Source organism: Bombus vosnesenskii, unplaced genomic scaffold (genome assembly GCF_011952255.1).
Source record: "Bombus vosnesenskii isolate JDL3184/JDL3185 unplaced genomic scaffold, Bvos_JDL3184-5_v1.1 scf7180000013266, whole genome shotgun sequence".
NCBI lineage: Eukaryota > Metazoa > Arthropoda > Insecta > Hymenoptera > Apidae > Bombus > Bombus vosnesenskii.
Window position 1 is genome coordinate 423,845 of NW_022882926.1, and position 12,863 is coordinate 436,707.

The window sequence follows — 12,863 nt, forward strand, 5'->3', positions numbered from 1 at the left end:
TCCTGTAAATGTATTATAATTAAACTGATAGAACAGTAAATTATATTTTGTATACGACATCTGATACTAATATGCTGCAACGATCGCACGATGTAACAATGGCCTTGGTACGCTACACGTCAAATCAATGAAGAGCAGTTGATTATTCAACTGGTGTACCGTCATTAAAATGCAAAGGTAATCGTGCGACTAGATTTAAAAATAATCGTCAGTTGAGTAAATGTTTTTTGAAAGATTTGAAAGAATTTGCGTTTAAGGGGAACTACATGAAAATAATAATTTTGTCGTATCGACGATACTAAATTCGTAATAGCAGTTTGTAACAATAATCGGTTGTCGCTAATGGGTAGCAATAACGAAACAATAAATTTTTAATCGCCATTTGCAATTTATATTCTTCAGATAACTACAGCAGAGGCCGGATTGGTTGCAATGAATTTTAAGCGTGAGAGATAAAGAGTTATGGTTACTTTAATTTTAAATCAAACTTCTATAAATATGGCAGAGAGAAAAATCAGGTAACGTTCTAGCTAACGTTAAAAAAACAGACAAGTCCTGAATTTTATGAGAAAATTAAGACGAGAACTTTATACACCCGTGTTTTGATGACCTTTTCAATTTAAGTACTTACTGTTTGCGTCGTCAATAGTTTAGTTCATCGTTCGGTCGACGATTATCGAATGTTATTTTACGGTTCTAAAGATATTGAAAAGTGCCAATTGAATAGAAGTATAAAAGAAGTATATAAGTAGTATAGCTAAAAAATTGGGGAAACGTATCTCAGATGATGTTGAGCTGACAGTGATCAATATGTCTGTTGATGTTAGATTGTAGTTTTAGTCTTACATTCTCCACTCCATTCTTTTGGTACTCTGTTACGGTCGATTGTATGTAATCCAATCTGGTGTATGTTTCATGCTCTTTGAGTCTTATGCTCAAGCTCTTCCCAGTTTCATTATTGTATGTCTTGCTGCAAAGGCAGAATATTTTACAAGTTTGTGACGTAGATATGCGTAGTTTTACATCCTACAAAGAGAATTACGCGTAAATAAAGGAGGAATAATATGGCAATGATAATTTTTGCATTATATACGTATATGTGTATATTGTATATTTTTATATATTTTATTGTGTTTAATCGACCATTCGCGGAGAAACGCGATCGCGAGAAAGCACGTCAACGAGAATCGTAAATTTCCGTTACGATTAGATAATCGACGCCACGAAATGATCGATCCCCTTATTTCTGTTACGATAATAGGGGTAGTTCAATTGAGTTTACACTGAATTAACATATTGTATATTTAAAAAATTGTCTAATTCAGCGAAGCTTCGTTTATAAAAAAAGACGAACAATTTATTTCATGCAATGTTAAAATAAATAATAATTTTCATAGGTTTAATTGATAAAGAAGTTTCTCCTGTCATTTTGTAATTTTATTATAGCGTTGATTTAATACGAACTAAGAAGATAATACAGGTAGGTTTCAGTAAGACGATATCAACGTTCTCTATTCTATCAGGAATTATAAAATGAACCAAAAAGATATGATACAAAGGCACATAATGACGTATATACAGGGTAGTTGGTAACTGGTGGTACAAGCGGAAAGGGGGTGGTTCTACGCGAAAAAAGAAGTCGAAAATATAGAATAAAAATTTTTCGTTTGAGGCTTTGTTTTCGAGAAAATCGACTTTGAATTTTCGCTCGGTACGCATGCGGTACGTTATAACGGATCTCACTGTAGATTGTTGTCTCGATGGAAAAATTAAAAAAAAAATTTTTTTTTTAATTTTTATTCTATATTTTCGACTTCTTTTATCGCGTGGAATCACCCCCTTTCCGCTTGTACCACCAGTTACCAACCACCCTGTATATATTCAAATATATCGATCCATAACACATTGAATTACGAACACGCTATCTGTAATTAACTGTACGATGTTTGACGACAAAATGAAGGTGATATTTCTTCTACAGCAATTAGTTGAATTTTAGGAAAGAAGAAAACATGTCATATCTAAGTAAAACGAAGAACTACTTCTATTCACATTTAAAAGATCCGGAGAATTAAAAGATTTTTTAATATGTAATTTGGATAAAAACAATTGTTGCTTTTAAGAAGTTTCATATTGCTTTTGGCCCAGACCAATAACTGAATTAAAAAGATCAATAACCGAAGATATCATGAATTATTGGAATCATGTTTGCTTTTTACTAATATAACTTAATTTAATTTAAATTTCAATGATTGGATTTCAATGAACGCTCTGTGAAACGTAACCAGGGAAACAATCCATCGCGACCTAAAGATACTCACAATAAAAGGAGAAATATCAAAGTACAGCAATAGATATAATACACGTGTAAGCAATCACCCGAACCCACCGGTGACCTAACTGTTGGACAGTACAGAACACATCCGCAGACTAAAAAGACACTAGCCTCTAGAACTACACAATAGATTCAGCTGAAGTAGAACATTCACTCGCATAAAAGCCAACTGTGAGTAATTTCAAATTACTCCGCATGCCACTGTATCATGCCAGCCTAACTTGCTTACAATTCTCAACGAGAATTGATTATAATATACTTGATAATTAGAAAAATAAGAAATTCACTCAGATCTGATTATGATATTATGACTATGATATTCGAGGTAATATTACGATTCAAACTTAAAAATCTTTCAATAATTTCAACGAATATACGGTATATAAGCATAAATGTTTAATGGCGAAGTTAAAAATGATAACGAACGACATAGATCATTCCAATAAAAATTAACAACAGCGATTTCAATCGCGAAAAATCGTCAAATAAACAATGAATCAATTGATTAAATGTAAAAAGCTTATAGTTGTATCGCTGTTGAAGCGAAAAACAGTCATGGTAATTTGTTATTCTACAATTTAAAAATACGTACCTACACAATCCACCGATTGATCGTATTACATTTTTCACGCATTTAATATCTCTATATATCTCTTTCAATTCTGAGGTAACAAAGAATATTTTACATAGAATTCGAACAATGTGAAAGGGACAATACGCCGCAAAAAGTAAATTATCGTACCAATGTCATATTATCTTTCATAGCTTATCGATGTGCTTTTGTACTTAAGTGCGTATCATTTTCCTTCTACATATTGTAGCTGACATTAGAATGCGTAGAAAGCGTACGTGTAACGATATGACCTTGGAATACAATCGACTCACAAAATTAGGGTTTAGCATGAACTTCATTTTTATCGAGATTGTACACGTCGCCGACGATCAAAGATAATTTTGTGACTGTACATTGCCGTGTTTACTATCGCAACACGTTTCTTCGCCAGATTTCTTTCAGTAACATTTATTGGAATATTAATTTTGCCGGCTTTAACTACGATGCCACGACACCGAGAGCATCGCTTTATGGCAGAACGCAGATTGTCACGGCGATTTTCAGCAGCGGCTTTTTCAATAATATCTCGGTATTCTTCAGCCAGTGCGTTTTAATCACGCTTAACGCCAAGACTAATGTATCTTTTATAAACGTGCTGTATCTGTCATACTTGTCGTTGAACTTCAATTAAAATCGTGTCGTAGTATAGTGCCGAGTTTATTCGAAGCGCCGCTCATTTTCCTTGACGAAATTAAAGCAAGGCGTTTACAATGAACAACTTATAACATGACAGACAATATGACAGAATAATTAGAACTTGTGATCTTAACCCCATTATTGCTTACTTCCATTTCTGGCATTGTAGTAAAGGAACATCATCTCAAATACTTATCTGTATAACATTTAGGAAAGCAAGTGGCGGAGATACCTTAGGAAGCTCATAGCGATCAGGTCCTCTAGATACATATTTGTAGTGTGACATGTTAAGTAAACATGTTTACTTACATCGAGTTCTCTCGCGTTTTATGCTGAGTCCGCCAGTGTCGATGTAAATAAACTCACATTCTAATGCCAGCTATAACACGCAATAGAAAAGAAAAAGATTGATCTATATGCAAACTAATACTAGCTTCGAACAAATGACATTCGGGCAAAATATTATTTGCGCATATTCATCATCGTATCATTACGCATCACCAATACGCATATTCATTCTTTAATATTATATAAACTACATATGAAATATTTTTGTATGTCGTTGCGAGTGAAGCAAATATACGTTTAAGTGGCTCTTGTTTTTAAATATTTTTTCCAAAAAAAAAAAAAAAAAGAACGGTCGGATTGCAATCCAGGGTTCCATTGAGATCTTTTATCCTCACGATGAGTAGAATACGAGGCAATACAAAAATTTGGCCCTGAATTCCTCGGTCAATGTCAGTTTTGCAGCTATTTTTTTCTACATATCTTCACTCATCTAGAGGTATGATGGTCGTGACAAATAATTTTCAAACACCATGTACATAAATCTACATTTTCTGTCATAATTTTTATTTGCCGTACTTTGTTTTATAAATAGAATATATAAACTCATAAAAAAATATCTCCTCCTATTTCAGATTCAAGCACTGCTACGGGACCTGTATTTATCGCTCCAGTTGGAAATCAAACTGCTGCAATCGGCCGTGAAGTCGTTTTTTCTTGCTGTGTTCGCAATATTGGAAAATATAAGGTAATTGAATATAAATAAACTCTCACTACTTTACGGTAATGATTCACGGAAGCGGAACAAAAATATTTCACAAATATCTACGATTATAAAATTACGAAAGTTAACTTAATATATTTAGTTCTACTCATATTCAAAATGTTGCGAAATACAGCATTCGCTATATAAAAAATGTATATATATACACACACACATTTCTAATTCAATATACACATAAAATAAAATCAAAACTGAGAATTATATGATAATTTTTGTATTTATTTCGTAAAGTATAAAAATAATGAAATCCTCTTTGGTATCGCTAGATTCAGTTAATCTCTGCCATCTAATTTAACAGGTTTAATATTGTTTAATAGAATTTTTGAATCGTTAGTTTTATTCTTAAGATCTTACGCACAATTTGAAAATTCTCCTACTAAGAATGAAGTAAGCTAAACTAAAATACATCTTACCATTTTCGTTTTACCGTTAATATATTCAATTATTTACAAAGTAATGTTATTCACAATACAACTTTACAAATAATACGTAAAAAGTAACATGAAAGTGACGATATTACACGTATAGCAAGTGTTACAATCACCGACGAACACATGTTTTCGTTTTGTATCAAAGAAGATCAAGCAATAATGTGCATTGAACGGTACAACGAATTTTAATAACGTTCGGTGATGGGTAATCTTGTACGAAACTTCGTTCAAAACGAGCAAAGTGTCAAATTAAAAAATGTCAGTCAGAATTTAAAAGCGACAAGTATGCGACAAAATTAAATCACTGAAGCTGACAGATTCTCTCTCTCTCCCCCCCCCCTCTCCCTCTCCCTCTCTTCCTTTTTTCTCATTACCTACTCTCCCTTCCAATGTCTCGTATTTAAACAACGTGTAACAACGTGTTAAATAATGTAATGTGTCGTTAAAAATCATGTAACCACATAACAGAGAAACAGGTCTGTGCTTAGATCTGCATAAATCGTTTAATTAAAGAGGAAAGAAAAACAATTAATTTCATCTAGCGATAGGTACTGCAGTTCAACGTTTGTGTACACTTCTGCGAAAAATTTTCCCTCGAGTACCTCTCGTTCCTAATCTAACCGAGAGTTATCCTCCTTCCAACGTTAGCTATATTTAGTAATAAGTTTTTCGATCGAAATCTATATATTCGAAGAGGAAGAGGGAACGGTCGAGGGAAATGGAAGCATAGAAAGCGTGAAGAAGAAGATAGTAGAGAAAGGAGCGGTAATATGTGTGTATGTGTTGGAAAGAAGAGAGAAAGAGAGAATCGGAACTGGATGGTGGATTGAGGAGTAAGTAGAGACGGAGAAGACACATTTTCCCTGGCGACAGATTCCACCCGTAAAGTATCCACCTAGATGAAATATTCGGTCTATAGAAAGCCACTCAAGGCAGCTTGGCAGGCAGGGATGGATTAAGATAAGCTCGGCCCCCAGTCAGATCCAAATAGTTTCCGGAGATCTTTTATGAGAGAAAATGCCAGCCAAACTTATAAACGTTGTTTTACTTTCATATTATTTTCAAATTGAATGCTCTAAAGATGACTGGATTATGGTATAACGAAAATCGACAGAAATTAATACGATTTCTGTGTCTGGAATATTTTTTCTCGTCGATCAATATGTCGTACTTGTCGAAACGACGGGAAACTAACGAGAAAAGAATAAACGATCAATTTTCACTTTAAAATTAATTACACGCAACACTTTCGTATTTCTATATCACATTCGTTGTCGTCCCATTTTTCTAAAAAAAAAGCCGCATTTACGTGCGCGAAGATGTTACATTTCGTTACTTTATCGATCGTTCTCGTCGAATTTCGCTTCTTGCTCGTTTCTCTCACGATTCTCCCCAGTATATTCCTTTGCTTTCGATTAATTTTCGTGTCCATTAATTCCTACGAAATACAAGGCAGCGAACAATAATCTACGATGACAAATTAAGTCGATAATTGAATCAATGATTGGTTAATTTAAAAATGATAAATATGATCGATCCTATATCGTTCTCACGCTTATCGTAAATGGTATGATAAAGGCAAAATGAAATGAAAAGCGTGAAAATACGATTATTAAATTCATGTACAAAAGAAAGTATTCGCAAAGGAAATATTAGGTTGTCCGAAAGGTTTCTTTCGTTTTATGAGGAAATAATAGACGCACAACGTTTTTTGATTTATGTTATTTTGTCGAATTACGTACGATCCATTTTGTTCTGTTGAGATAAACACCGCGACATTTCACAGACTTGGTTTCCTGTTTGTTGAATGGTGCATTGTTGTAAAAAACATGTTTGCGAAAAAATGACACTTTTCGGACAACCTAATACGTAAAGAATAGCAAAAAGTCTCAATCGATCCAATATGCAGATGTATCGAAAAATCATTAGTATTGGGATTATTCGAGCAACTACATGAAAATTTCTGTTACGGTAAAAAGTTGGTCGTTGGCACGGCAAAGGTAAGGAAATGACAATGGATTTTCCAGGTTGGCTGGCTACGTGCCTCGGACCAGACGATTCTCTCAGTCCACACTAGAACGGTAACGCACAATGCACGTATCTCGGTCTCCTATGAGACCAGCGGATGTTCCGGGTCCGGCGTAGCGTCCGGTAACGCCTTCGGGGTGACAGGAAGTAGCCAAGCCACGGAGGAAGTCGTCAACGGCACGTGGCGGCTGCACATTCGTCAGTTGAAGGAATCGGATAGAGATTGTTACATGTGTCAGATTAACACCAGCCCGATGATATCAGAACTCGGATGTTTGGACATTTTAGGTAAGAATTGTTTACATTCCATACAAATCAATTCTTCTTTATTTTGATTAACATCGTACGGCTTCCCATATTCGAACCTCCATTATTCGAATCCACTGTTCTAATATCGAAACATTTTTCCATCCGAATATTCTTTTATTTGAACAGAACCTCTGCTAGTAACAAATGCTTTCTTTGTGTTACAAATACTATTATATGTATCATTGCATGTATCTATACATACTATAAAATAAAATTAATGATAATCGTATAATAAAATAATATAAAATAATATAATAAAAATAACACTAGATGGATTTTGATACGGTTCTCACCTTTTTAAGGAGCATTTATCGAGTAAGGTTTGGGTGTGCGAAACATTAACCTATGACAAAAGGAGGCAGGTGTCAAAAATATGAATCTGAATTATAAACCTTCATAATATACATATAATAATAATTATAAAAAATATAAATCGCTGTCACGATATGTACAGCGATTTGCTATTAGCGAGACGATATGATCTCACCCTCCGAGCGATGTCTTTTTATCGGCGTGAAGCACCACTGCTTATCGGATAGCATTACAAATATATAAATATATACGTTCAAATTGAGATAAATTTGTATAAACATTGAAACGAAATAATTTAAATATTATTTAATTTTAATATTTAATTTGTTATTTCTTTGAGGACGATTGACGTATATACATACGTATGTGTTGTATATGTCGGGTTATCATTAGGATTTAAGGCGCGTAATGATTCTTCGTTTGAATTAGCCATTGTTTTACGAAACAGAGAATATATTTACGCGAATAAACAAGATTTTACAAAATATTATAAATAATGAGTTTAATAAATGATAAGATTAACAAACGATAAGTTTAACTAATAATTAGATTAAAGAATAATAAGTTTAACGAACAATAAGAGGAACGAATAATATGTCTTACGAATAATGAATTTAACGAATAATGAGATTAACGATTGATAGGTTTTACGAATAATGAATTTAATTTACGCTATTAACAATGTTCCGGGGTTCAAACGAATCCACGGTCAATGGGATAACTCTTTACTATGCGTAGAATAATTTTATACACAAAAATACGATTGCTGAGACACTCGGTAAATTGCTCGATGTATCACTTTCCAAGGCGATCACACGAATGAATATCTGATGAAAATCTTTTTCGCTATACGACTGCATTTGTTTGTTATATGCTCGCTGGAGACATCGAGAAGGTTCTAATCGTTGTTGCTAGGCAATTTCTGTCAAAAGTTTGTTGTATACTCTTTGGAAACATCGAGAAAGATCCAAACGCCGTTACTAGGCAGTTTCTGTCTGGAGATTGATTTCTAATACAACGTGTGTCCCATTATATCGACATCTCTAAAGTACAATTCTATGTGATTTCTAGGGAGAACAATACAACCGATCCACACCTTCGTCAGGCAAAACGTTTATCCCGTGACCGTGGCTACGTTCGGCGACCAGTTGTCACCTCGAACCCACTTTCGCTTTCACAAATATCAAACAATTACAAATGACAATTGCTTAATTACAGTTATGATAAAATCTAGGCTAAAGCGTTAGAAGGCTTCCTCAAAATTGCAAAGGGAAGGCTCCGATTTTCCTTTCATCTCCGACATATATGTAATATCAACGTAGCCCATAAATTCGTATACGCGTTCGGCAAAAACAATAATTGATGAAGCCGAAACGCACATACGTACAGTATGTCCGTTTGAGTATCTATACGCGATTATTTCTGTAACTATCAGAAATACGAAAAAACGTTTCAAATGAAAGTTGTACAGTATCGAGGGGTCAGAAGCTTTACAATTTCGCTGTGTAACAATTGTTTCACGAACTACAGAACGTTTGCCAAGCCAGTAGAAATTCGCAAAATTTTCATTGTTAAAAATTTTATTTTTATAGAAGGTCATACATTATATAATGTCCCGGACAAAGACCGGATATGTGTATCAACTAGTCAGAGCAGAAATAGTGAACAAATATAATTGCTATTAATTAGGATTTTACAGCGCATCTACGTTGAAAAACTGAAATCGACGAAGTATTTTTGCTGTTAATCGGCATATTTTCTTGTTCCATCGAAGCGCAAAAAAATTTCGTGAAACGTGGAATTTATGATAAGCTACGCAAAAGTTGAAATATTTAAATAAACGAGGTTAATTATATTAATTTAAATATTCAGTATTGCGTTTTAGATCGTGATGACGTAAACGGTTTCCACAATTTCTCATGTTATTTAATGCACGCAATAGGATTGGACAGGGTTTAAATCGTACAAATTATACATATATGGTGCCGCAATGAAATATACTGCAATTAGCGGAGACTGTAATGAATGTTACTTCGCAAAATGACGAAGGGTTAATATGGTAATCGAACATTTAATCTTTCTATTCAAATACCGGCGCGATTTAAATTACTGTGGTAGTAAATTGTCATGATCGAGGCACAAAGAAATCCTAATAACTAGATAACCTTGTTATCGAAACTATTCTGCAGGTAGACTCTCGAATCTGTTTACAATGATAAAACTTTTACCTTGTTAGAAATAATTGCTTGGAAAATTATTTAAATAGTCTTACCAGTTAGCTTTCCCATTTGAAATCGATGTGATAAAGGCGTTACTTTGAAAATGTTCTTATTTAAATACTGAATACGGTGTAATAAATATTTCAGTTTTGTAAGAGTAAGTAAGGAAATAGTATAATCAAATAAATACAAATTTAGAACCATTTAAAAAGGATCACATTGTATCTCTTTAATTTATGAATCATTATACTGTTGTTTTAAATAATTTCGTCATAAAGCTTCTAATGTAAGCAGTACAAATTCGTTGTATACCACTTTATTTGAAATATCGTGGAAAAGTTAAAAAATACAATATTTAATTGTATTATTTTTGTATATCTTATTTTATTATTGTATAGTTGTATAATTTTTTATGAAACATATTTCTAAAAAAAAAAATCTAATTAGGTCGGTAGTATTTACGAAAAGTCTTATTGAAAATTATATAGAATAAATATAAGACGTAGAAATTAAATCCAATATATTTCTTGTTTACTTGGATAGATGTACAGGGTAGATTACCTGACTCTGCTACCTTAGATTACAGGTGAAACGTTTGCTATATGAAAAAAATTTTTCTCACAAACTTGTATGACACTAAATGTGGCATACAATATACTTCGGTAATTACTGTTTTCTAGACAAATACACCGCAATAATTTTTTACCCAGCGTTCGATACTCTTCCAAACTGCGAAACTAAACGACATATGTCATTTTTGATAAACTCAAACTGGCATTTCAAATATTACGTTATACTCTTTACTCTGATACCATACGGTTTTTAGTCAAAATATGTTTTTCATCTAACAAATAGCGTACAAGTAATTCACAGTGGCAGAGATAAGGGTAGAAAGTTAAGTGACTCGTCTATACGTGAGAGTTTAAGCATGTAATATGGTTCCATATTTCCGTCATCGAAAATTGAGATAACCGTGCCATTTTCCTAAAGTCAGATAAAAATCTTCAAGATGTTACGTAAATATTTCTTTTACCCGTGTTACGAAAAATATATTAAATCTGTAGCGATCCAGCGATGGAGAAAGCTAACTGGACTTCTACCTAGAACAATCTATCAAACAATTAGGGTTTCAAATCACTAGATTTAATTATGCAATCGAAGGAATTCGTTTTCTCATTCTCATATCCATATACTTCTGTACAGGCATGCAGAATATCTTATTTAAATCAATTCCTTCGTGAATACTTTCGAAGCTTTTAATAGTACTATCAGATGTTGCAGATAGAAGTCGAAAATTTCCAAGGAAGATGTTAAAATATCACTTGAGATTTAATGTTCATTTTACATCAATTATTAATGCAATAAAAATATATGATTTCGATGAAGAAGACAGAGAGTTGCCCTTCGTATAGCGCACTTATGCATCCATCTACGAAATAGCTAACTCACGCCAAATTATGTTTCCCGTAATAACACGTTTATTCGAAACATCTGCTAATATCGTCAATAGTTTTTGACGCTTAATTAGTTGATAGTTATTGATTTAAATAGAATACTATAACGACTAACCATCCGATGTCAAGAAAGTACAAGCTTCTTCTCGCCCTTAAAAAGAAATATTTCTTTTACGACTTTTTTCGCACTCTGTGTTGCTTCGCTAGACACAATTTCCACGTCCGGAAAAAAAGCAAAACCAATGTCATTGGGCCATTGCCAATAAATCGATCCACCTATTTGTCTGTCTTCGTACAACTCTAGTTTCGCTGTCTTACGATACAAATTGCATGTATTTCATTTACAATAAGTGTTTCTTCAAATGTTGGCCAAATTTTCTTTCATAGCAATGTATATATTTTTATTAATTAGCAATATAAATATTTTGCCAATGTTACAACAGAGCAATAATATATTTTCACGTATTGTCGTTATACGTAAATCTGCAAAAGTCATTGCATCGTATTATGAATATGATAAAACATGTCAGTCATGACTTAATCAGACATTAATTTGTGACTTACAAATTATATTGTCCGATAAATTAAAATCTTTCTGAATCCTATAATACTCACTATGTGATACTATTTGTTTGCAAATACGAATCCCGAAGCAGAACTGATCTATCACTGCAAAAAACGCAAATTTTGGCAAAAAATGATGAGTTACGTGAAAATAGAATCAAAATATTATTATTAACAACAGCTGCTTAGAACTAAAACTATTAAACCTTTTTCTAGGTATTGAGACGAAAGGTTGCCTTAGGTAAATCATTAGGAAATCATCAAAAAGTTAAGTTTTATTATCTCGTTTAAAATCCTAGACTATGAATAACACACATACTCGATATTATAATAATTTCAACAATTATATATATGTGCAATTAAATTAGATTCTTGTTCCATTTTTACCCGCCGCGTCTTTTGATGACTGTTTCGTCAAATTTTTATTTATATCCTTTTATCGTTATCCGACCCTACGAATACTGCAAATGATTCTATAAATAAAATTCAGATTTTGGATAGAATGGGAAGGCCGCAATGCACTATTTTTATGTAACTGTTGGAAAAAGTATCTGCCAACTTTTATCGTATATTTCAAATAGTTATCTTCTGTCGATGCAAAATTTTGCTTTGCCTGATAATCTAGATCGATTACCACGTTTTATATGGAACCAGCAAGTGACCTGATATTTATACACGGAGATGTACATCGATTCATCAAATGTATCACCAGCATGAACTCGTTTAAGAAATTAAAAAAAAAAAGGAAGATCAAATCAGTAGAGCATTGAGCTTGCCATTTTTACGGCTTGATGTTTAAAGATTAGTCCATCCCATAATTTAAAGGGTTATTTATAGGCGATAAATGTTTATTGATGCACAAGATTTCAGTATCACATATTGTGAAAAAATCT

General features: G+C 33.1%; 1 protein-coding gene across 1 annotated transcript in view; it reads left to right on the forward strand.

The window, feature by feature from the left end:
- LOC117230204 (lachesin-like) overlaps nt 1-12,863 on the forward strand; it is a 94,594-nt gene that overhangs the window by 61,668 nt on the left and 20,063 nt on the right. Inside the window, exons 2-3 of the mRNA XM_033487366.1 lie at nt 4,505-4,617; nt 7,112-7,400. Coding sequence (XP_033343257.1) covers nt 4,505-4,617; nt 7,112-7,400 — 402 coding nt within the window. The remainder of the gene's footprint in view (nt 1-4,504; nt 4,618-7,111; nt 7,401-12,863) is intronic.